Source organism: Myripristis murdjan, chromosome 18 (genome assembly GCF_902150065.1).
Source record: "Myripristis murdjan chromosome 18, fMyrMur1.1, whole genome shotgun sequence".
NCBI classification, from domain to species: Eukaryota; Metazoa; Chordata; class Actinopteri; order Holocentriformes; family Holocentridae; genus Myripristis; species Myripristis murdjan.
Genome location: NC_043997.1, coordinates 20,150,344 through 20,176,279, shown reverse-complemented (window position 1 = coordinate 20,176,279; position 25,936 = coordinate 20,150,344). Strand labels below are relative to the sequence as shown.

The 25,936-nt window shown below is 42.1% G+C and overlaps 1 protein-coding gene across 8 annotated transcripts in view; it reads left to right on the top strand.

The window, feature by feature from the left end:
- The window catches only part of mark2b (MAP/microtubule affinity-regulating kinase 2b), a 57,634-nt gene that overhangs the window by 15,004 nt on the left and 16,694 nt on the right, over positions 1 to 25,936 (top strand). For 6 of the 8 annotated variants that reach the window (XM_030076743.1, XM_030076739.1, XM_030076738.1 and 3 more), the window contains exons 2-16: positions 3,190 to 3,360; positions 6,644 to 6,697; positions 7,433 to 7,481; positions 7,804 to 7,869; positions 8,790 to 8,860; positions 9,199 to 9,255; positions 12,032 to 12,268; positions 13,104 to 13,223; positions 14,420 to 14,519; positions 14,957 to 15,069; positions 15,867 to 15,941; positions 16,231 to 16,282; positions 17,179 to 17,330; positions 19,629 to 19,723; positions 24,560 to 24,709. In XM_030076743.1, the coding sequence (XP_029932603.1) occupies positions 3,190 to 3,360; positions 6,644 to 6,697; positions 7,433 to 7,481; positions 7,804 to 7,869; positions 8,790 to 8,860; positions 9,199 to 9,255; positions 12,032 to 12,268; positions 13,104 to 13,223; positions 14,420 to 14,519; positions 14,957 to 15,069; positions 15,867 to 15,941; positions 16,231 to 16,282; positions 17,179 to 17,330; positions 19,629 to 19,723; positions 24,560 to 24,709 (1,562 nt within the window). The remainder of the gene's footprint in view (positions 1 to 3,189; positions 3,361 to 6,643; positions 6,698 to 7,432; positions 7,482 to 7,803; positions 7,870 to 8,789; positions 8,861 to 9,198; positions 9,256 to 12,031; positions 12,269 to 13,103; positions 13,224 to 14,419; positions 14,520 to 14,956; positions 15,070 to 15,866; positions 15,942 to 16,230; positions 16,283 to 17,178; positions 17,331 to 19,628; positions 19,724 to 24,559; positions 24,710 to 25,936) is intronic. The other 2 variants (XM_030076740.1, XM_030076744.1) reach the window with 2 other exon arrangements.

The following is a 25,936-nucleotide window of genomic DNA, read 5'->3' as shown; positions in this document are numbered from 1 at the left end:
CTTTTAAACATGCCATATTATTCAGTTCTCTTGCTTTTGTTGTCAGATGACTGGGATGAGAATGCTGTTTCTTCATAATGTTTTGTACATACAAACACTTTAGGGTATTAATTGAATAAATTTGAAGACTCCTTGCAGGCGCAGCAGTCACAGTCTTGGACCTTGATTGGCTGCCAATGCCGGCTGCTCTAATTAAAATTAGTCGAATGTGCTAATTGGAGGGTATGTTACTTCAAATGCTGCAATCCTGCCTGATTGGAAGGATTTCAGTAATTGTTAAGTCAAGTGTAATTGTCATGTTGTGACTGCAGTGCAAACCAGCCTGTAAAACAGGATGTATGTTTCTTCAGTATCTTGTTTTTAAATTTAACCACTCAGGTTATACAGTGTTTGTGTAAAACACAGTTTCTCATATGTAGAGGACACTGTTTACAAATGAAAAACTTCATTGCCCCAAAGGGAATTTGTCTTGCATACAGTGAGCAATATTAAAAATTTAAAATATAACAATAAACATTTCACAAACAACAGTAAACTAACATTAAACATAAAGACTTAAGAAGAGACACATTACCTTTATTAGGGCCCCTTTAAAGTCGAAATGTTGTCTTATTCATTACCAGGCTTATCATCTCATTAATCACAATCCCCTCTCAGATGTTTTTTAATTGCATCAACACAGAGCAAATACAATATCTTATCACCCTCTGGAACCCCTTGGAAGACGAAAACGGTCTGTGGAGGGCAAAAATCTTGGACAGCAGTGCTTTAGAGAGCTGAATGTGAAGTGGGGTGAGCAAGAGCTGAGGGAGAGAGAGAACACAGACTTCTGTGAGGACAGCCAAGCAGTTTGAGAAATCAGCTTTTGTACAGCCAGATTAGGCCTCATTGTCTTAAACAGTATCCTCATATTACCCACTGTCTGTGTCTGTCTGCCCCTCTCTCTGCATTACATGATCCAGAGCGGAAATTCATTTATTTTTATCTCTCTCTCGCAGTGCAACATAGGGCCTTAGTGTGCTGAAAGGCCCTTCCCCAATCCCCTTGACTTCCAAATTTAACTGTCATTCCTTCCTAATCCCACTTTCTTACCCACCCATATAAAAACCTAATCTGGCCTGTTACACTGTGGGCAGGTCTGCACTGTCAGCATGGGAGGGGGGCAGGGCCAGAAATGTTAGATCATACCATATGGAGCAAGAAATGCGCAAACACACAATGAAATAATCATGGTTTTTCTTGTTCCCCGTGACCCAAGGGATGGTAAAGGGAGGAAGGCACTGATAAAGTTGTGGTTTCTGTGTTTTATGCGCACCATGGAGGGGACTCTCTAATTTGCTCAAGCTCAAGCGAGATAATTGCCTGAATAAAATCAGCAGAAGATGTGAGAGGGGAGAGAAGGAAGAGGGGAATAAGAGAAAGGGATAATGTGTGCAAACCTCTTCACTCTGCACCAACAGTTTGTATTTCACCAGCCTGTCTCTCTCTGGTGTCAAATCTCCAAGAGGTGTGTGTGATTTGCGCCATTGGGTTTTGCGCGCCCCCTGCCTTACCCACACCTTTGTGCACACGCCTCTGTGTGTGTGTGTGTTAAGTTGCCGGTGCGTGCATGTAAGTGTGTTTACGTCTCGTCACCCTGGAGCCAGTAGTCCTCTCCTCTGACCCTGATCCCTGTCACCTGTCCTCTCAGATCACGCACACACACACACACACACAATTGCTGTGACCCTGTCCTAGAGTTGAAACCCTACCACGGTCGCCAACCATGCAAAACCTGCCAACACAGCAAAGTTTTGTTTGCTTTTCGTGGGTGTGCATGTGTGTCTCGAAAGACCTAGTGTCAGCTCTAAGATGTATTGAGGCAATTTTACTCCTTTCTGCTGTATTAATGGCCTATTGAATAATTTTACACATTACTGGCCTTGAATGGCACCGTGTGAAGGACCACTGCAGTAATGTGTGTGCACTGTGAGTTCAAATTAAGGTCAAACTGAGAGTCAGCTGAAGTATTTGGGCAGAGCAGGAAAGTATTACTTTTCTGTTGATTCATCTCCAGCCCAAGATGAATTTCTCATCAAAGGATGAATGTGAGAATGCAGATGGTCAACTGTTGTGTGAGGCTTCTGTGCTAAACCACAGTAAAACGATGACAAGAGACAAGCCAAGCTACTGTAACAAGGACCCGATGTTATCGGACAGTGATTGCTTAGCATTAGCATTTGACGTCTACTCATATCCAGATATCATGTGTTACTAGATCATGGTCAGTGCAATAAGGAAAATATAAATTGGAATAGTCGGAAGAAACATGAAGGAAAAAAAATGGGAAAATACAAGCCATCAGAGCATCTGGTGGTGCTAATTTTTACTGAGAGCTAAATAAGAGATCATAGATGGAAACTGAAGTTTTTTTCATGCTGCTCCAATAAAAGTATGCATCAGTAATTTGTAGTCACTGCCTTTACTTCAAAGCTTTTTCTGCATAAGGCAAGGCAGTATTTACTTCAAAGTTTTCACTGCACAAGGCAGTACACCTGAGTTCATTTCCCCCCCTCAAAATGCTGCTCATTTTTGTATCTGCTCTCTGTTGATGGCTGTTGAATGAGTTCCAATTGTATCTTTTCTTCCTATTTAAGCTTCAGATTTGGTTCCAGTAGCTGTATTTTTGTCACAGTTTGAGTGATAATAGATTCCTCACCTCTCTATGCTTGTATAAAATCCAGCCAACTTGTAATTTAGCTATCTGAACCTCTTCAGAGGCCAGGGAAATTCCAGTCAGTGTTGGTTGGTAATTCCAAAAAATCTAAATCTTCATCTTAATCTTGGCACCAGATTACATTGTATATCTTTTAACACCTTACTGGCAACTGCAGCATTAGGTCTAAAGCGTAATACTGGGGTAACGAGTATCAGTCTTTACTTGGGATCAGCCTCAATCCATTATATACTGTAATACTTGTTTTATTTTTTATTTTCACATATCATCGTTACAAGTAGCAGTGTATCAGCGCCTTTTCATTTTATTCTCCTTGTAACATTGTTTTAAAAAGAGCATTATGATTAAATTGTACCATGTCATCTTTTCTTTTGCTCTGATCTTTCCTGCACTGTTGTCTCTTTGCGCAATAAAAAAAACAAGAGAATAAGAGTCATCCTCTCATGGTTCTATCTTTCCTCCTTCCTCCTCAGGACTCTAAGCCCTTGTCCGGCCGCTCCAGCATGCCTCGATGTCGGAACTCTGTCGCCACGACCACAGCAGACGAGCAGCCACACATTGGCAATTATCGGTTACTGAAAACCATCGGCAAGGGCAACTTCGCCAAGGTCAAGCTGGCACGACATGTCCTCACCGGGAAAGAGGTAAGCAAATACACACACACACACAGATGCACGTCATGCCAGAAAGCCTTAACTTATCCATCGGTTCCACTTACAGCCACCCTGACATTCTGAACTTTTGTGTTTTATTTTTAGTTATTAAGCACTTGTCACGCTCTGGACAAATGCTTTTCCATTGACACTTTATTTAACTAGAAACCGGCTCGTCAGTGTTGTTGTTTCAATGACCAACACCAGCAGCACTAAGGTGAGCCTTAAGGAAGTAGGAAGACAAATGTAGAAAATTTAACCCCTTGTACAGTGAAGTAAGATAAGAATTAAACTTAGATGTTTAATTTTAATTCAATTCTTATACACAAGGAGGCGACACTCCAAGTGAAATTGTCAGCAGGTGTGGAAACTTTATCTTCTTGTCCACCAGTTTTAGTGACTGATGGACTCCAGAGTACGCCACTCACTATGTAGCCAATGACCCAGAGCTGCAAACTCATCACCTATATAAATAGAAATAGGTTGTTCTTGCAGTTTGCGCATCTGTTTAGTTTTTAGTCGGGTGGTATGTGTGTTTTAGAGGAGGACCGAAGTGAATGGGGGACGATTGCATCAAAGTGTAAGAAGAGCTTAATCTGTCAGCCTTTGATTGGCTTTGATTGGCTCTCTTTCACCAAGTCCACTGTGCATGTTCCATTTGTGATTGACGATACACTCCTTTAACTTTCCCCTTGATGCTGACTCTCCTCTCCACAATTTTCCTTTTTTTTTTTTTTTTTTTTGCTGTTGCTTTCTTGGTATCGATTGATTCCACAGTTGTTGTCTTCTGTGATGCTGAGAGTTGTGAGGATTTGTGGTTATAAATTTGGATCACACAAAGAACAGGGTGAGCAATGTTGTACCTCAGAACTATATCACACAACACAGCAGCTGTACTGCAAAATATGCAGGTAATATGCTGAAACACAAAATGAATTTGGGTTTGGCTGGAATTGATATTTGAAAAGTGTTAGAGCCAGGGAAATGTGATACATAACTGGTTGATTTAGTGTAGTCAATTGACCCTTTGTCCCAGACTCAGCCATCCTCTTTTGCAGGAGCAAAGACTGTGCTCCCAGAGTAGCCTAATATTATCACCTCCCATTTTGTCCCAGTTCCCAACGTTTGACTCATCTTAGGAAGTGTAATTGCTGATAAAGCAGCTTTTACATTACCTGTTGTAGCCTGCAGCTTTTTTTGTCTCTGCAGAAATAAAAGAAAGGACATGTTCTTCAGTGGGCCATTTTTAATTCTGGGGTAGGGTGTGTTACCTTGGTTAGAGTTTTAGGTGGATGGATGTTACCAAGGAAGAACTATATGACAAATAAAATTATTTGATTAATTGATTAATCACTTAGTCTATAAAATGTCAAAAATAATGGGAAATGCCCATCACAAGTTAGAGCCCATGTTAAAAAATGTCTTAAAGTTGTTTTTTCAGAACACACTAGCCTGGAGAAGTGTGATAATGGAGTTTTATTTCCCTGTTACCCTTCCATCCACACTAAAATGGTGTTTTTGTCCACCAAACGCAGAACTTTTAAAAAGTGCCTTAGTGGGTCAGTTTGAAAACGCTGATTTAATGTTGTGCTGCGGTATGCTAAAACACAGAAAACGGAGGGTTTCATGGCATATGACAAAATCGTCATGTGATCCTGGCTGGAGCCAAAACAATCAACATGGCAAGCAGAGGAATTCAAGAGTTGCTCTGCGCACACCTATTACAGAAATTTAAGCGTTTTCAGGATGTTGGTGTGCATCCAGATTCTTAAAACCTGTGTGAAAATGCTAGTAGGGTCAGAAAACATTTTGACAGGAAAAGATTTTTCCAGATTAGTGTGGACTTTGGTGAATTTGAATTTTTGACAAGTCTGCAGGTTGTCATCCCCTAACATATATATTAAGAGTGTTTTTACTCTATCATTATTAGTATTTTTTGATCAGTATTGGTTGGATGAAACACACATGCCCTTTTTCATCAATGCTCTGTTCCTCATATACAATTGTAAACACTTAGGGTAGAAAAGAAGCACACGCTTCCTTACTGTCCAATGGGACAGAAAGTAGAAAGTTTTCAGTCCTCAGTTTTTACCAGTCAGCATCCATTTGAGTTAACCTGCCACTCTGGTTGTCAGAGGGCTCACGTTGTGAATCACCTGGCAGGTCTAGACCATCCACAGACCTTCATAGACGGTACATCTGCCTTAGGAGATTAGATCACCATTGTCTTGAATAGTGAAGCCTAAATGTCTCTGGCCTACTGTGGGTTCCACATGTGACGTAACTTTTTTGGGTTGTTTCTTCAAGGGAAAAAGCTGTGTCTGCAGTGAGCCTGTGCGGGGCTCTGTCTGGGGCCCAGTCAAGTCAACTCTTGGTCAGGGTGTGTGTGTGTGTGTGTGTGTGTGTGTGTGTGTGTGTGTGTGTGTGTGTGTGTGTGTGTGTGTGTGTGTGTGTGTGTGTGTGTGTGTGTGTGTGTGTGTGTGTGTGTGTGTGTGAGTGTGAGTGTGTGTGAGAGAGAGAGAGGTAGAGAGAGACCAGTGGGCGGGCTCTGTCAGTGTGCGACAGCTCTGTGCCTGACACGCTGATAACACGCCACGTGACTCTTTGGCACACACACACTCATAGGGAAAACAAGGAAGAGTCAGAGGGCATGAAGGAGTCAGACAGAGAAGCACAAACAGAAAGAGGAGTGAAAGAAAGGAGAGTTAGTTGAGTGAAAGACAAAAATGGGAGGAGGGAAACATTTATTTTTCTGTCTTAGTTTCTGTCTCATTCTTTTTTCTTTCTCATGTTTGTCTTTTCTTTCTTTTTCTCAATCTCTCTCTCCCACACTGTTTCTTTTTTCTGTTTCTTTATGTCTCTGTTATCCCTCTCTGTTTTTATCTCTCTCTCTCTTTCTGCCTCCCTTGCTGTGTCCACGGCTGGATTATGAATCGTAGACCTCATTATGGCATGGGTATAAGCCATGCTTTAGCTCTGTGTTGGTGTGTGTGTCTGCATTCTACCCTATTATGCAACTCTTGCCTGCTGCGATTGTGTGTTTTATCACTTAATGCTGCTGAGATTGTAGCGTTCTGTTTGTGTGTCTGTGTATGTGTCATTGCCACACTCTGTGCCCATGCATTTGTGTGTGTGTGATATCTCCAATAAGCTGAAAGTGTTGTCACATGTCAGTGACTGAGGGCAGGTCTGTGTGTGCCAGATGCAAGCCAGGGCATGTAATAAATGAAGAGATGTGTAATAATAAATCGATATGTGGCTGTTTTGCTTTCAGGTGGCTGTAAAGATCATTGATAAGACACAGCTCAACTCCTCCAGTTTGCAGAAGGTGAGTCTCTCCCTCTCTTTGTTTCTCTCTCTCTTTCTCTCACACAGCATTCAGGCCTCAATCCCTCATAGCCTTTTTCTCAGAAGTCATTTTCAAGTCTCTGTTCCTCCCCCACTTCTCTCTCTCTCTCTCTCTCTCTCTCCCTCTCTCTCTCCCTCTCTCTGAAGTGGTCTAGTTTTCGGAGAGAGTTTTAATTACAGGAAACAAGCTGCAATTACTTCCTTTCATCGTGGCAGGGTGGGGTCTGTCCACTTACACGCACACTCTAACCATGCACGCACGTCGAACACACACTCTTAATGCAGAATACACAGTTTTGTACGGATGCACACACACACTGAGAAAACAACGACGTAGCACAGGCGTTCACATACAGACACACACACACACACACAGAGCCACAACATAAATGTAATGATAAATTTGGGCACGCATTCAAACGACCTATTGGAAGGTGTCTCTACTATATAAACATAACCGTGGATGAATACACACACACTTGGATAGAGCGGGCACCAGCAAATGCAAAACCATTTGCACATGCAGTGCCACCACATGAATGTAATTTAACTACTGACAGACGCACACACACCCTTACAAAGAGCATGCAAACGCAAATTATATTCATTCTCACACAGCGACATGTAATATAAATACGGACAGACTCTCACAGCAACACACATGCACACTGGGTTTAGAATTTGACGTGCTCTCCATATGCCTTCCTTCTCCCAGCTCTTCCGGGAGGTGAGGATCATGAAGCTGTTGAATCATCCCAATATAGGTGAGTCAGTGTGAAAGCGGCAGTTTCCACTCTATCATCAGTCACTGAGCGTCAACTCCAGCCTGACACAAGTCCACCCAGACTCGTCAGGTCTGGTGAAATTACAAAGTACGTGAATTAGTCGTTTCAAGGTCAAGCGCTCAAGTTGAATGATAATAAAGCCTCTGTATCTCTCTCTTTCTGCCTCGTTTTGCTTTCACTCCTCTCTAACTCACCCTCTTATTCCCTCTTTTACTCCACCTCCCTCCACCTCTCCCTCTTACTGTCTCCACCCCTTATCCTTCAATCCCCCGCCTTTCCTTTTCTTTTCTCCCCCCTACAGTCAAGCTGTTTGAGGTGATAGAGACAGACAAGACTTTGTACCTGGTAATGGAGTACGCTAGTGGAGGTAAGTGCGTGTCGCTGTGAAATCATTCCCCTTGAGGGGTTTGAGTGTGTGTGTGTGTGTGTGTGTGTGTGTGTGTGGGGCGAAGAGGTTGTTGGCAACACAGGTGTTTCCCCACCACTAAAAAATGCCCCTTTCTTCAGCCTGTTGAAAATGAATTGTCCATAAGGTTGTTGTCAGATTTTTTATGTTTTTTTGTTTTTTTTTTGCTGCTGCTGCTTTTCTAGTTCCAGTCAGTTTCTTACATGTGTAGAATATTTTGCATGGCTGTGGAAGTAAGCCAAAGCATTGATATTAATGTAAAAAATACCCCAAATGCACACATAAATATCAAATAAACCATCAGCTGCCGCTGCCCTTTATACATTTTATATTCATCTGAAGCTCTTGATAAATACATTGATGCAGTCGCATGGGAAGTCAATTTTTCTGTCAGCAGATTAGCAATGCAGAATGGATTTTGCCTCAGAAATGGAGGATGAGGAAAATAATAGACCTTCAGCTTTCCGGTATGGGTGTTAATTGGCCTCTGTGTCAGACACAATGACACCGTCAAAAAACACCAACTTAAGCTCACCGTCCCAGTACTTTAAAAAGATCAGCTTAAGCTCATTGTTCCAGTACAAGACCAGCTGTTTCAACACTTATGTAGGTTTTACAAAGGCCAACTTAAGCTCAGTGTCATAGTCCCTAAGCTTTTAAATGACCAGCTTTAGCTCCCTGTTACAGTGCTTGTTTTAAAAAGACCAACTGTTTCAATAATTTCATTTTTTTTTTTTTTTTTTTTTTTTTTTGAAAGATTAACCTCAGTGTACCAGTGTTTTTAGTTGTAAAAAGGCAATATTTCGTTTACTGTCTCAATGTGGTTTTAAGTTTAGGTGGCAAAACTAAATCTCCCCTTCTGAATTTCTGTCTTTGACCAGGTGAAGTCTTTGATTACCTGGTGGCCCATGGCAGGATGAAGGAGAAGGAGGCCCGTGCCAAATTCAGACAGGTATGTGCATTAGAGAATGTGATGGCTTTTTTTTTCTGTGTGTGTATACCTGGTGTGTCAGGGGATACATGACCTGAATGAGAGTGTATTTTTTCATGTGTTTTTGTGATAAGAAAGTGGTGCCTGTATGTTTGCAGGAATGTTTGGAAGAGATCAAGAGACTATTGTGTGTGTGTATGTGTGTGCTTTTGTTACATGTCTTAAGTGTACTTTTTTCTTTGCAGGTGCGCTCATGGTTGTTTCCTGATTAAATCCTAATGAAGGTCTCATTGCCTTTCATTCATCGTCCCTCTGCTGATTATCTCTTTTTCTCTCTCTCTCTCTCTCTCTCTCTTCAGATTGTGTCAGCGGTGCAGTATTGTCATCAGAAATGTATAGTACACAGAGACCTCAAGGTGAGAACACACACAAACGCTGCTCAGTTATTCCGGCATTGAAGCCTGACTCTGTGCTAGATACACAGACGTGCTCCATTTGTGCCCTTCTTGTGCGTGTTTTTCATCACACAGAAGGTTTGCTTTATCTCTCTCCCTGCATTAATCTTCATATGATTTGACTCCTCTGAGATGAAATCCTGCCTCCATGAGTGCTGAATGGGTGACTTTGAGGTTAATCACAAAGATGATTTAATGCTTCTTGTCTGGGGTCAGGGCTTACACACACACACACACACACACGCACACACACACACACACACACACACACACACACACACACATTGATGTATATCTTTGTGTCTGTGTTGTCCTGTTTTGTCAGAACTCTAATGTTCTGTTGTCTTTGTTTGCCTCACATTTATTTTACTCCCTTGCTTTTATTTGGATTTGTTGGCATCAAATTTTATAGCACAGACACTAAAATCTAATGCTTCCGGGTCAGTTTGTCTCACAGCATTATGTGAAGTTGTAAATCCTCTTATTGTGCCAGCAGGCTGACCTGTAGACAGGACATTATCATGATTACTGCCACAGTAACTGTACGGAAACCTCATCTCCAAGAAGTCTTAAAAATCTGATCGGCTTTCCCTGTCGAAGCCCACGCATTTATGGTTCAGGATCAAGGTCTTGAAACATATTCTACACTTTGGGGATAATGACAGCTTTCAGTTTCCAGAAAAAGGGCAATAATTGAGATAGGAGGTTTGTGCAGGGCATACAATGCTCATTACTGTAATGTGTACCATCATGGACATTATTATAATCACTCTTAATCTGTTGGCTGGAATTTGAAATCAGTCACAGGCGTATCTCTAGTAGGTCATGAACTGCCAGAGTATGTTCTAATGTGCCTGGGTTTCACAGTGAGGCTGAACTGAGTCTTTTCTCAGGCTGAAAAAGCTAAAGAGTCACTGATAGTTAGGGTTGGGTACCGAAACGCGGTGCCAATAGGGCACTGGTTCCGACGTAAACGGTAGTAACGAGACCGAATAAGAACGAAAATTTCGGTGCCTCATTTCGGTGCCGGCCGCTGGTGTTCCGGCGTCAACTTGCGGTTGTTGAACATGACGTCAGTGCCGCTACTCTGCACACTTGTCGATCAGATCAGTAAAGATGCCGCAGGCAAAACGCTCCAAGGTTTGGCTACATTTCACATCTAAGGAGGATGCAGACTCTGCGACATGCAACAGATGCCTTAAAGCAACGTCATGCAAGGGAGGTAACACGTCGAATTTAATGAAACATCTGGCGACACATGCAGTTTATTTAAAAGCCGAACAATGCACCGTGTTTGATAATCTACGTCAGCGGTCCCCAACCCCAACTGTAACCCTCCCTCCCCCGCGGTTGCGCACAAATGGCATGAGTTTATTAGTAGCATATGTTACTTGTATTTATATTGTTTAAATATTTAAGTTAATATTGTGTTCAATTTGGCCCTGGAAATAAAAGGGTATTGTTTTTTGACAAAGTGTGTGCGTTTTCGTTTTTTTAAGTACCGGTTCGAGAACCATTTAAGCACCGGAACCGTTTAAAAAATACCGAGTAGTCACCGGTATCGGATAAAACCCAACCGATACCCAACCCTACTGATAACGTACAGCAGCTGATAGCTACATGGGTCAGTATGAAGCATACACTGCTGTTATCAGACATATGTATATGCATTGCTAATTTGGAATATATAATGCACTGATATAGATTCTTGGCATGTACAACATCATTGGTTAGTTCTTAAATTGGTGTTTTTTTTTTTTGCCATATAGCAAAGGTGGAGAGTGTTCTGTTAGCTAGAATTACATGCCTTTAGAGTGTGTTGCCATTTCATGTGTCTCAGTGTCATGCATACCCATGCACTTTGATTTCTTAGGTCAGAGCCGGGAGATGATGTCATAGTGTTCTATTTAACAGAAGCACACACAGCTGCAGAGTGTGCATTCGGAGCAAGTGAAAAGGAGAGCGCACCTGTTGCTAGGCAACCCCAGCCTCCCTGCTCAGTGGCTCAGTTTACGAATAAGGATGCACACATGCACACACACAAGAATAAACTGTGTTCGCCCACTTTGCCTGTAGTCTGCTACCTGCAAAACCCAAGACATTACTTTGAAAATCCCCGTTCTCACCTTGCAGGTTTTTTTTAATCCAAGCGAAAGAGCCTTCTGAAATGTGATAGAATCTCTGGCCCACACAAGTAGCAGCACATTGGAGAAAATCTTGATGCTCACAGTATTACAGGCTGACGGCAGGCCCAGTGGTTCGAGCCTAGCCTTCAGCTGGAGAACCTGGTTTTTATCCCATGTTGCAAGCATCTGCTATGCTGAAGTGTCCTTTAGCAAGACCTGAATCCTTCTGTAGCTGAGCCTGACCTCTGACCTCCCTGAAGGTTGGGGGACGATTGGGGGTGCCTTATGTCAGTTTATGAAAAATCACACGTTTTCTTTCACATTTTAGCTTCTGAGCATTAATCTTTCTAATTTTCTAACAATTGAAGTGTTCAGGAAAAACATGTTTATCAGTAGTGAAGTCATGAATTCAGTCTCATTTGCCTCTTAATATATATTGCTGCCCATGTCCTCTTGTACCTCACCACACCCTTTGTCCCCCTGTATTTCTTTTCATCCCTCTCCCTACCTCCATCCCACGATCCCTCTCTCTCTCTCTCTCTCTCTCTCTCTCTCTCTCTCTCTCTCTCTCTCTCTCTCTCTCTCTCTCTCTCCCCCTCCCCCGTCTCTAGGCGGAGAACCTGCTGCTGGATGCAGACATGAACATCAAGATCGCCGACTTTGGCTTCAGTAATGAGTTTACCCTGGGGAACAAGCTGGACACGTTCTGTGGCTCCCCACCCTACGCCGCCCCTGAGCTCTTCCAGGGCAAGAAGTACGATGGGCCTGAGGTGGATGTATGGAGCCTGGGGGTGATCCTCTACACACTGGTCAGCGGCTCTCTGCCTTTTGACGGACAGAACCTCAAGGTCAGAAAGAGGAGTGTGTGTGGATGTTTGGATTTTGGTGGTATTCAGACTCATGCTGGTTTCTTTGCCCTCCATCAACCCCACCAAAGGCAGTACCTCAAGTTGATAGCATGTGTTGGTTGTGTTTCCTGTTTTGCGAATGTCTCTGGGCAGCCTGCGTGAGTCACCTTTCGCTTTTTGTGTGTTTCGGATGTTGTGACGCACTGATCAGGTATTCAAACTTGGCAAACGCTGTTCTCAAGTAGCAAAGATTTAATGCTGTCAGTTACTGAAAGCAGGTTAGTGAACTGCAATGACTGTTATCCATTATTCACAGCAGCTATCATGCAGCACACAGCTAATGCTCACTCAAGTCACACTAGGAGAGCAGAGACACACTGAACAGAGAGGTCAGGTTTGAAATGTAGCCTGCACATTATGTTGAGAAGACAGTCCTCTTGTAATTAGGTGTATGTTGTAGTTGCTTAACAAAGCTAGCAATCAGGTGGCACTCTAATGGTCAGCTAATGTCACAGCAGCAGCTTGCCTAATGTAAGCCTCATTAGACCTAGAGCGAGAGTGTCTGAGGAAAGATGAGATACTAAGATAGCTACTTGAAACAGTCGCAAAAGTACAGCCTAAATAGTTACTATATATACACAAAAGAATGATCAAAACAATTTAACAATTTATTTGAATAAAGGAATAGAGTACATAAAACAAGTTTTATATAGTATCTAGTTCATTTGATTGACAGAATCTAAAGTTGTAAGAGAGGAGTGTTTGTGTGTCTGTATCTGTGTGTTTGGTGATGGATGTCAGGAGCCTAACTCTCTACACTCGTGTTTGTCTCCAGGAACTAAGGGAGCGCGTGCTGCGTGGCAAATACAGGATTCCCTTCTACATGTCCACTGACTGTGAGAACCTGCTCAAGAAGTTCCTCATCCTGAACCCCTCCAAGAGAGGCAGCCTCGAGGTACACATACAGTCTCACACACACACACAAATCATGCTGTTAAACATATTGACAGGGTGACTGCAGGTCCTGTGGTCTTGAGAATCATAAATCTCAAAGCATTCACAAAAACGCAAGGCGCTAATAAGTCTTAGGTAGAGATGAGCTCATCATTAAAATGTTGTTTTATTTTTGTCTCTGCTTATCAGGGGAGAAATCAGCCCAGTCACACAGTTAGCAGTTAACTCTAAATTTAGATGAGTCTACAGTTTGCATTTTGACATTTATTTCAGTTGTGAAAATGGTCTTAGATTCTAATCTGACAAATAACGCCTTAAAAAGCTTACATTTAATTTGACAAATTTAAAGAGACTCTGAAGTTGGCCAGTCTTAGCTCCGTTGTCCCTGTAGTAATACCAGTGACTTTTAACAGTCCTAAGGTAATGGAGAGTGCAGCACGCAGCTGCACAGTATACACCTGGGTTTGGTTTCAGCAGCTACGTGTGAGTTTGTTGCTGAGGTGTTAAGTCCTTACCAGAGGCATAGTAGATACTTGCTAGTTTGTGATTTAGAAGCTACTAAATTTGGTTGCACCAGAATTAGTCAGATGCTAATTAGTTTGGACAGAAAGTTATTACCTAGATAGATAGCAAAGCAGCAATCAGCGAGATTGCTCTGTCATCATACCAACCGCTTGTTTTGCCTTGCCAAGCTGCAGCTGGCTCTTAGCACTTGATTAAACTAGATCTCCATCATTATTTCAGATTGATAAACAGGATTTCTGTGTGATCCACTCGCTGCATGAGTGGCAAAATGGCACAGCAGCATTGTTAAACACTATAAGCTACAAGCTTTGCAATTGGGATTGCTGCTGTGAATCACTTGACTTTGTTTCATTTAAACCTGCCTTAGGGTTTCTACAAGTATGTAGATTTTACTTACACTTAGGCAGTAACAATTTGATTAGTGGCATAGCCTGTTGTATTTTAGCAGTGTGTAAATCGAGACATCCAAGTTATTAATGTTACAGCTAGGCTGTTGAAACTCATTCTTTTCAACTATTAAGCAAACTGTCCCTGCTCCATGCATCTCCTCACCTCTATAGCTTCTCTCTGATTTTATTGTGTTATCTCTCCACACCTCTCCAATCTTACTTTCCTCTCCTACCTCCTCTTTTTCCATCTCCTCTCCCCCTGTCCATGACTTGGTCCCAGCAGCAGATAATGAGGGACCGGTGGATGAATGTGGGCCATGAGGAGGAGGAGCTCAAACCCTACATTGAACCCCAGCCAGACTACAAGGACCCTAAGAGAACAGGTTGAGACACACACACACACACACACACACACACACACACACACACACACACACACACACACACACACAGCATTTATAGCTGCTAGAGGGGAAGGGTGACTTCTCCTTACTCATTATGATTTCTTAAGAATGGGTGCTTGATTATAATGGATCTTCCATAGACTTCCACTACACCTACCAAGTGGGTGGTGGCATTTACAAATTACTACTTACTAAGTATTCAAAGATGATGCATTCTTGCTGCTGGCTGGTGTTTATTTCCGTCCGTGACAGGCGCAATCATCAATACACAAACGCGCGCGCATGCAGCTGCTCTTGTTCCCTGACATTCACACACAAGGACAAGTTAAGTTGTTTACAGGTATTATGTCTTGACAGAGTAAGTTGCCCTTCATGCTAATCACAGATTGGTTGTGTGTGTGCGTGCGTGTGCACAGACATCATGCTGCAGATGGGCTTCACTCAGGATGAGATTCAGGACTCTCTGGTGAACCAGAAGTACAACGATGTGATGGCCACATACCTGCTGCTGGACTACAGGAACTCTGAGGTACACTGTCTCTCCTTCTTCTTTACACACACATATACACATTCACAAATGCTTAAAGTACTGTGTAACAATATTTGCACTCTTTATATCTTCATCAGCTCTTTATATCTAATTTTTACACACACATTCACATTCACATGGTGTCTGCAGGGCCTTAACGTCTTGAAATGCCTTAAACTCAATTTTATACATATCAAGTCTTTAAAGTCATTAAATAGCTTTAAGTTTGAATATATTAGGTCTTATTTACAAAAAATGTAATTACTTTTACTTGTTTTGCCAAAAGTAGTCAGGGTATTCTACATCAAACAACATTATAATATTTATGATTAGGATTTTGATGTTGTAGGTTTACATTTAAATAACAGTAATCTTCTTAGAAGCTTGCCACAGAACCTAATATTTGCCTTTATACTTGCCCGTTGGGAAAATACCTATTGATAGATTAACAGTTTTCTTTTTTTTTTTTCCACTTAAAAGTCATACGTACCTGTGGAGAGAAAAACAAAGAAAATTCTAATATTTATAAAACTTGAAGCATTTCATATAACATTTCATAGAATCATCTAGGTAATAACTAACATATAACATCACTTAAAACTTATCTTTGCTCTAGTCTAAATGTATACTATTTACCTTTAAACTTCCTTTTTTGTGTAAGAAAGCCAGGATTTGTTCTGGTTTTTCTTAAAATTCTGTCTTAAAATGCATCACCTTTAACTCTGATAACACCCTGGTTCAAATGTTTTTTTTTTGTTTGTTTGTTTGTTTTTTTTTGATGTCTTGTTTTCTCACAGCTGGATGAAGGTTCAATCAAGCCCCGCCCAGGAAGTGATGTAAGCAACATAAACGCTCCCTCCCCGCCTCACAAGGTACAGCGAGAACACAGACTCTCACTCACGCACACACTCACACCCCCACCTTCTCTTGTAGCGCTCTCCCTCAAACACCCGCAGAAAACTCTACGGTCCCATTGCCTTGTGCCTCTGACAGGAGGCGGAAACACTGACCCTGCCCCCAAATACGTATTTTAAACACATGCAGCGTCAACCACACGCTTTAACACACATTGCGTGCCTGCTGGTGACTCACTCCCTTGCTCTGTGGTTTCAAGATGCACAGATTTCACACACTCACCTGTTTGTCTGTCGTATCTCTCAGGTACAGCGCAGTGTGTCATCCAACCAGAAGCCTCGCAGAGCCACTGACCAAGGTGAGACTGGTGTGTTTTGGAAGGGAGGGAGTGAGGGGGAGTGGGGAGGGGAGCAGAGCTGAGGCTCTGTGTATTGGGAGAGGGTTGAGAGAAAGCAGGCAGCAGGGAGCATGAGATGATGGGTGTTACACCGGATTGGCCTTGTATCAGGAGCAGAGGGATTAGAAACAAGCTGTAAAAAGTCTCGACATGTTTTCAGATAATCTGATTTCTGCCTCAGTGTATGCTGGGCTTAACAGTAGTCCTCCACCATCCCAAAAGAAAGAATTAAGCATGAGGAGAAGGGGCTGTAAAATTTTTTTACATTTTGCTGTTAAAGTACACTTTTTTTGGTTGCACAGGTTTATGCTATAATAGTATTTTTTAGGCTTTTCTGGTTGGTTTTGGTGTGAAATAGGTCTTGCAACAGCCTTAAATGTGTAGAAACCAGTAGTTGCCCTTTGGAAAGAGGCGAGAGGAAAGTACAAGGAACCAAGTATTTGACCAAAGAACGATGTAAGGGGGAGCAGGGCGGACGTGATATATTGTTGGAATAAAAGGGAGGGGGGCCTGTGGAGGGGAGGGAGGACAAGATTTAGTTGAGGTTGGACAGTTGGGAGAGGGGACTGAAAAGAGGAAAGCCACAAGTGAGGGCAAAGAATGATTTTTATTAGAATGGAGTGATGAAAGGAACGTTGACAAATGAGAAGCTGAGCAGAAGATGATGGACGAGACAGCAAGGGAGGAAAAAGTCAAAGCTCCATGGCCATTAAATGATAGCATGTCTGATGCTCTTTCTTTGTCTTTTTCTGTCTCCATTTTCCATCTCTCTCCTCCTCCTCATTCCTTTGCTTTGTGCATCTCTCTCTCTCTCTCTCTCTCTCTCTTTGTCTTTCTCCTGCTCTCTCTCTCTTTAGGCTCCTCCTACTCTAAGAGAGGGGGTCAGAGCGATAACCGGAGTGCAGTGGAGGATTCTGGGAGGAAGGGTTCATCGGGCAGCTCCACCACCAAGGTGCCGGCCAGTCCACTGGTCTCCTCCGACCGCAAGAAGAGTGCCACACCCTCCACTGTGAGACAACACACAACATTCACATTACACCTTAAGCACTTAAGTGTCACGGTTGGAAAAAATGAACGGATCAATATAATGTGCTTCCTAATTGCAGACACACACAAAGCTGCACACTTGAAACACAGATGCTGATACATGCTTCAATCACAAGCTTTCTAATGGCTGTTTCCATCCAGCTGTCCAGTACATTTTAAGCCAACGTTTGAAACACTAGAAAAAAAATGCAAATTAGGTGTGCTTCTGTCAGATGGGTTGACGTGAGTAAACACGTTTTCTGCATGTGAGGGAACAGATGAACAGATTGCCAGATGAACAGTATCAAGGAAGTCATGTTTGTTCTTTTGTGTCAAGCTAATGTTAGCTATATTTTATGCTAACCAAAAATAAAAACAGAGAAGTGTATTGAAAATATGGGACATTTGTGGGAGGTTCTAGTGACGAGATATTTTACATTATTTCATATCATCCAAAGCCAAATTTTTTGCACATTGCCATTTCCTTTCAGTGTTTTCTATTTCAGAAAATTCTCACAAAAATACTTGAATGAAAACCCCAGTTCTTACACATTGTTCCAGTGTAACATCATTCACTTAGTCCCTGTGAAGCACACACACATAAAGCCAATGCCATAGGTTTAGTAATGTCACCTATCTGGTACAGCTCTGGATCAAAGCTTATTTCAGGAACGACACAATGACTACATTTATATGCACAATATATTCCTGTATTATTCGGAATATCCTCAGTATTCCGGTTGCGCACGTGTATTCTCTTTAAATACGCACCAACCCACATTAAGGTCATATTCCGGTTGGAGAATATTCCGAATAAGACCCCTGGCATATGCCTGTTCTAACCAGAATATTGTGCCATGTAAACACCTTGATCGGAAAATGCCCCGTACCGGAATATTCAGTTACGTCTGCGCATGCTCGATTCGCAAGAAATCCTGGGGCCTCTTTGTTGCTATGGTTACTGCAAGCGGGGAGAACGACATGGCGAACAGCATGGCGAAAAGCAGCAAGAGCCAGGAGACCGCAGTCTGCTTTCAGCTAATGAAAGACTTAAATATCATGGAGTATATCGATGGGAGAAAACACAGAAATAGCGACAGCTTCTTCTTCTTCTGTATTTCTGTATTTCCGGTAGACCAGACGCCTATAGGCACATTGCTTCGCAGTGTGTAACCCCGCAGGTTGGGTGTTGCATTAAATAAGAGTGTGGAATACGCCGAAACACGGGAATATGCCAAGTAACATGTAAACAGAATATTCCAGTTGCTGCATATAAACACCTTATTTGGAATTTTACCTTAACCAGAATATTGACCCGAATGGGAATATGGTGTGCATGTGAACGTACTCAGTGTCTGGAGCACTGCCTGAGTTGAAAAGGAGTAGGCTATAATAGTTGGAAGGTGCTTATTGGAAAGGGCTCTTAATACTGAATCATGAAGAAGGAAAACCCAAGGCACTTGTGCTCTATCATCAATTTAAAAATAAATGCACTTTGACGAGGGCGCGCAGCCAAAATGTGCAAGCTTGGGTAATGTGTCTTTAAATTGTCTCTATCGGTGTGCCACAGTGGAAAAGGCAATTTGTTTCTTTTTTTTTAATAGACAACAAGTGTTTTGGCTTTTCTTTCTTCATTATTATAGAATATTTGATGTCACCGACAAGCATGGAGATGACAAAACAGGCAGAAAAGCACAGTTACAAGCATTATTTTGTTTATAAAAAATGACGCTGTTTTGTACACAATCTCAAAAAATCGCAAAAATTCAAGGGGTGGCAGACACTGTTCGACTTACTTTGGCTTGTATTCACTTTTGAATTAAAAAGAATTAAAATTTTGAATTAATTTTAAAATACTCAGTTCAGTTTATGTGTTGCTGTGCTACTACAGTATTTACTTGCACTAATAATAATTTTTAAAAAAGTCCAAGTTGAATAGAGGTTCCTTAAAATAAAATAAAATAAATAAAAATTATTTTATTTATTTTGATTATGTGTAGTTTATTTTGAAAATGAACAGAAAAACAACTGATACTTTACAGGAAATCCTCTATAGCTGTTACTGGAAGGTTTAATTAATGTTTAATTAATGGTGTTCCTAGAATAACTGGTTGATCACTTGGCCTTTGCCACTAATTTGCTTTCGTCTGCCCCTCTACTGCTGTCATCCTTCTCTGTCTGTCTTTAACTTTCCTCATCCTCCCTTAACTCACTTTGTTTTTAAGTATTTCTAATAATAAAGAAGAAACAGCAACAAATCTCTCTCTTCTTCTCCCTTCAGAATAGCATCCTGTCCACTGGTACAGGTCGCAGCAGGAACTCTCCTCTGACTGAGAGAGCCACGCTGGGCCAGGGCATCCAGAACGGCAAGGACAGGTACACACACACACACACACAAAAACACATAAACACACAGAAGAGGCTGTGCTAGGGTGTTCATGCCGCCAAGGACAAGCACACCCACATATTCTTACACACACTTAACTTTTTGTCTGCCACTGGCAACCAAAGCAGCCATTGTGAGTCAGTGCTCCTTTCTCACTAGCAGGCATGTACAAGCGCACACACCCTAGTTTGTGAATGAACCAGTCCCACAGCTGTCTCAGTGACTGAATCCCAGCCCTTGGCTGGTACTCCCCAGAGCTCTGCCAGCTGGCCAAGGGAGGCCCGCGTCCGGCCTCCAGGGCGGGGCGAACCCTCCTGGGCAAGGAAATCGGCCTCTCCCGGGAATTTAGGCCAGACCTCCACTAGATTACAGATTACTGATGGACTGATGGACATGCCAGTCAGAGCAACAACAGTATCTGATGGACACATTTGCCCACGCCCACATACACACAAACGACAGACGGATACACACACACGTTGAGACATGCTGACACAGTTACAGCGTCCTCATTTGTACTCGTAGTCCTTATATCAACCCTCTTTACTCTTCTCTTTAAATAATATTATGTCCTCATGTGAATCGTGCATGTGATTTTTATTTTATTTTCAATCAAACCTGAACCCAGGCTCAAAGAATAGACCTTTCGCTGGGCTCTAACCCAACAAAGTGCCAACCTTGATAATAATCTTGTAATAATAAAGAGCTACTAACAGTATTTTTTAACAGTATTTCTGATTCTCAGTGACCCAAAGCCAAGTAACAGTAAGGTCCTGTTAGGCTCAGCCATAAATGTCAAGCTTCACTTAATTTTTTCTTTGCTCTTCTCTGAGGAGAACATGTGGAGCGTTATCCTCTCTCCCTTTTCCCCACTCTCATTTTCTCCTTCCTAATTGTAATTCATCCTTCCGGCTCTCTACCTCTGCGTTCATATTAGATTTGCTTGATGTGGTCTTTCTATCTTCTGTTTAAGGCAACACACACGCACCAATTTAGTCGTCCATTCTACTTGATAATGTGGCGTTCTTTGATCTGGGCCGGGAAGCTTCTGATGTGAAGTAGTACACCCCCCTCACACACACACACATCCAAACTTGCGTTCGCGCCACTCATGCTTGACCCAGCCATACGCTTCATGCGCCTATTCATAAGCATTAACCATAATGCCAAACATGGCCTCTACTACTGTTTACTGTTCATTGTCATTACTGCTTTATTACTTGTTCATGTGTCAGTCTCAAATGACCCCCTCGTCCCCTAGCTGCGCCCTTCTCAAACCTGAATAAACTTCCAGGCGGCACAGTCTGCTTACTCTTGAGAAATTAGGGCAAACCTCAGCAAAGACGATACCAAGAGGAAGAAGTGAAAAATTATGATTCACCCACATTTATACCAGGAGTTTCCAAAGTTTTTCACGGCCTGACCCAGTTGGGAGGAGTTTTGTTATCACTCCCATCCTTTTTCTGTCATGTAAAAATTATTTGTATTTCTTGAATCATTAATATAATGGAATTCTCTGGACACAGAAAGTGCTGTATGGTGACGATGTGGTCATTTGAGATAGCATAGCCTTTATAGCACTGTGGGTCTTTTAGCTCCAGTAGGCTCTGCTAACTTAGTGATTGTCATCTGCTTTGATTTTGAAGTTTTTTTTATGATCACCATTAATGCTTTGAAGTTTGGGCTTGTGTACTTGTAACCTGCCCCTCCCCATTCCCCTTTTTTCTCCCTTTTTGCTTTCTTTCTTTTTCCGATTTCCTTTCACTTTTTATTCCTTTTTATTCTGGCTCTCTGGACCAAGTCACCCATCATTTACGTGACAGTTTTCTGTCTTTATTTCTCTCTTCATCTGCTTTCTTTTGTTTTCTTGTCTTTTTCATCTATCTCTATTTTTTCATCTCTTTTCTTTCTTTTTTTCACCATCTCTCTAAGGAGATTAGGAAGACTTGTGATGGAATATTAACTCTTAGTGGCGCTAGCTGTATGGTTTCCAGACTCGCCTCTTAATAGGCTTATACACACTCAGACGAAAATATCTACACACACACAGAGGCCCTACACATACAAACTCACGGACACATGCACAAGCTTAAACATACATGTCATACATGCTCAAACTCTTGCCACACACACACACATACCAGGTTGTCCAATGAATGCTGTTATTTTTCCATCACTAGCCATGCTAATCCCTGTCAGAAAGTGTGTGTGTGTGTGTGTGTGTATGTTCTCTCTCTCAGCTATGTGTGCCTTTTCTGTGTAATTAGCAGCCTGTTTGGTCGACCTCTATAAATGTCCCACGTGCTCTCTCTCTTTATCTCTCTTTTCTCACTCCTCTGCTCCCTCTTTCACTCGCTCTCTCTCAATCTCTTGCCTCTCTCCTTCCCTTTCTCTCTCTGGTGCCTCTCTCCCCTGTCTCTTACTGTCCAGTATTCTGTCAAGCTGAACTATGTGTGTGTTTGTGTGTGGATAAAGTCAAGTTACAGCTATCAGTAATGTGCAAAGCATCGTCGTCGATAGGAACTTTGCTAAAATGTCAAGAATGTCAGAAAAAGTTGAGTTTATTTTTTGCTTTAATACTGCAACAAATACTGCAGAGACAGTTAAGATTGTGTACAGTGGAGAGAGAGCGAGAGGGAAGTTCAGTCTTGAAACGTCAGATCAAACCCACAGGACTGCCAAGCAGGGGCAGTATGGTGGCAAGAGTGAGTGCGCCATAATGCAATGTCACAGGTTCAGTGCCTGCCAAAGTGTCCTTGAGCAAGAAGACTCTGACTACCTACTTGCCCTTTGGAAGACTCTCATCACTTGACCTGATCGCTCTCATCTGTATAAGAGCTTAACATAACTTAAAAGATCCAAGCCACATAGATCCTGTATTTATAAAAAGAATCCACAATGTGTTTTCCCCAGAGAAGTATTTAGGCGTGGTGGTAACTTCCTGCAAAAGAGACCAGACAAGCCCGGCAGCCGGTTCATGGCAGCATGAAGACAGAAACAGAGACTTTTTAAAGTAAGAGACAGGACATTGGGTTGCCATCTTAGCAACGCCCCGGGCAACCAACCAATACCAGACCCTATCTGTTTGAATGGGGTGTATTGTACAGGGTGTCCACAAAGTCTCTTTACAATTTAAAAAATCTATTACAAAAGCAATTGATGAGATATGCTAATCAGATTTGTTCTATGTACTGGTGGTTATCAAAGTTTTTAATCACATTGGTCATCAACAACCTGAAGCAAAAGATCACTGATGCCATTGCCACCATTGATGAGGCTATGCTACAGCGAACATGGCAAGAAATCGAGTACTGTCTTGGTGTGCTTCGTGCAACTAATGGTGCCCATATAGAGGTATATTAAATGAGGCAAAAAAAAAAAAACCAAAAGCTTCAATATCTACTCCTCATTTTGTAACAATTTCCACAGATGTGTCTATTCATTTGCTTTTGTAATAAATTTGTTAAATTGTAAAGAGACTTTATGGACAACCTGTATATCTATAATGCTATTATGATTTGTTTGCATTTCAGGCACACTGTCAAATTGTGTACACTAGAGTGCTAAAATTTGTTTTGAAGGACATAAGCACCACAGAAAAACAATACTTTTTCCAGCCAGCAAGGCCTGTTATGCACACATAGTCAACGATGCTAAGAAAATAAAGATTTCTGCTTTGCAGCATCCCTTGTTGTTGCCATGGTAATCGTAAACAGTCATGCCAGGCAGGTAGTCGAACTATGGAGATTGTTGTAAAAATGCAGAAATTGGAATTTCACTTCTGTAGTGTCAAACAGGCCAGCAGTTTTCTGTGCAAAATCTGAAACTTGCCTGGCTTAAAGCCTGTTTTATATTGACGGTGCCTCCATCTTTAGTGTTGCAAGTTTTTGCATTGTAAACTATGAGCCCTGTCTCCCCCGTTTTTTTTTTTTTTTTTTTTTTTTAAGTGGGGTAGAAAGGTGAAATGGACCCTTAGGCTCTCGGTTAATAAAGTGTTGTAATCTGAAAGGGGATTTGTAGAAACAACACAATAAGGGTTCTCCATTTGACATTGCAGCCAGTGAGCTCAAGTTGTGTTAAGAATTTTGTTTTGCCAACATGCAGGCCTGCTGGTGAGCAGAGAAGCCCACCAGTGAAGCACTTGAGGAATCCTTATTCTTTATGGTTGCTCATTATGCGAGGGTCGTTGCTTTGCACATTTTTGGACTGCTGGTAACCTGACTTTATTTATTTTTATGTAATCTGGTGTTTCCAGTTCTCCTTATTCACCGGGACAGAGAGGGAGCTAGAGTTGGTCTTTTGTGCTGCATCCTCACCCACAGTGTTAGTGTTTTTCATATCAAAAGATGACAGCACAAGAACAGATGGTCAGCTTTTGATTCTGGCCTCGATAGGCCTCCACGTCAAACCACGTTGAAGCAAAGGCAGCAGCAGAAAAAACCACCGCAACTTTCTCTGTCCCGGCCCCTACTTGTACTTTTATGTCTGTCCTCTTTCCTCTTTTTCTTCTTCTCTTTTTCTCTCTACTTCCTCCTCTCTCACAATGTCCTCCTCTCCCTCCTTCCTCCTCCCACTCCCCCCCTTACTGTGTTTGATAAGTGCTGCTTCTAACCATGCTCCACCTCACCTCCCCGCCCACCTACACACAAACCCCGCCCACTGTGTGTGTATGGATGATTGTGACTCATTTTGTGTGTGTGTACATGTCACTTTGGTTTTTTATTGTTTGTCCTGCGTCTGTGTGTGTGTGTGTGTGTGTGTGTGTGTGTGTGTGTTGGGCGGGGCGCTCCTCCTCCTCCCCCTCCCCTTCCCCACCTCCCTCCCAGCCTAAACACTCCGGGCTCCCGCGCGTCCACCGCCTCGGCCGCTGCCGTCCTCTCTTCCTCCTCCTCCTCCTCCTCGCGCCCCCGCCACCACAAGTCCTTGTCCTCCTCCAATCATCCATGCCCCTCTGACCTGCACGCACCGCGACCCAGGCAAGTCTCTCTCTCACACACACACCCACACACATATACACCAATCAATACACACGCAGATACCCAACTGCACATGCTAATACACTTATTTTTATGTATACATCCACTTAACAACACTTACTATATATGCATACAGACAAGTAATCACAGTCACACACGTTTGCACACACACACACACACACACACACACACACACACACATATGTTCACTCATCTTTTCTGAACACACCACTTAACTCTGCACACGTCTTCTGAATCCATCCTTCAAGAGCTGGATGTTCAGAAAGATAAAAAACCATAGAAGACCGGCTCCTTTGTTTTGAAACGCTCTGCCACAGCCAGCTTAACTTTAAAGGGAGAGCACCCACTTTTTGGCAAAAGCAGCGCCTTGATCAGCTGATCGAATAAGGAGAAGATTGGACACACAGCGGGGAACTCATTACCAATTTTTCGCCCCAAAATTGGGAAGCTGATCAAAAAGGTGATTTACCAAACAGTTGGTGTTCTCATTTAACACGTGCTGTTCTGCTCACTAACGCCCCTCCATCATCACCACCCCCACCCCCTCAACACACACACACACACGCACGCACAAGCAGAAGATGAGCAAATAGAATACATTTCCACAATTTTCAACTCAAAGTATGAAATATTTCAAACGTTTTATAAATTTTCTTTTTGGTTATTTGTTTTTATCAAACACATCTGCTTGCTGCTGAGCAGAAAAATCAAGCATGATGAAATGTATTCACCAAGTTGACACTTTGTCTATATACCAAACCTCTCCAGTTCTCTTTTCTGCATTGATCAGACTACATAGGAATTAGTGTTTTCAGTGTTTTTTTTTTTTTGAGCTCACAGCATGCTAAATGGAAATAATAGCAATAATAATGATGATGATTATGATGATAATAACAATAATATTTTGACGTTCTGCAAAAGTGTATTAGCAAAGAGTGTAAAACCGTGCCATTACTTGAACTCATAGCCATAGATATAGCTTTAGTTTTTATACCTTATGGGCTTCTTTAGAACAAAGAAGTGTTGGCTGCAAGTATTCACATCTATATGTGTGTGTGTATACACACACACACATATAGATGTGAATACTTTGTTCTAGAGAAGCCCATAAGGTATAAAAACTAAAGCTATCAACACACACACACACACACACATATTTATACATATATATATATATATATATATATATATATATATATATATATA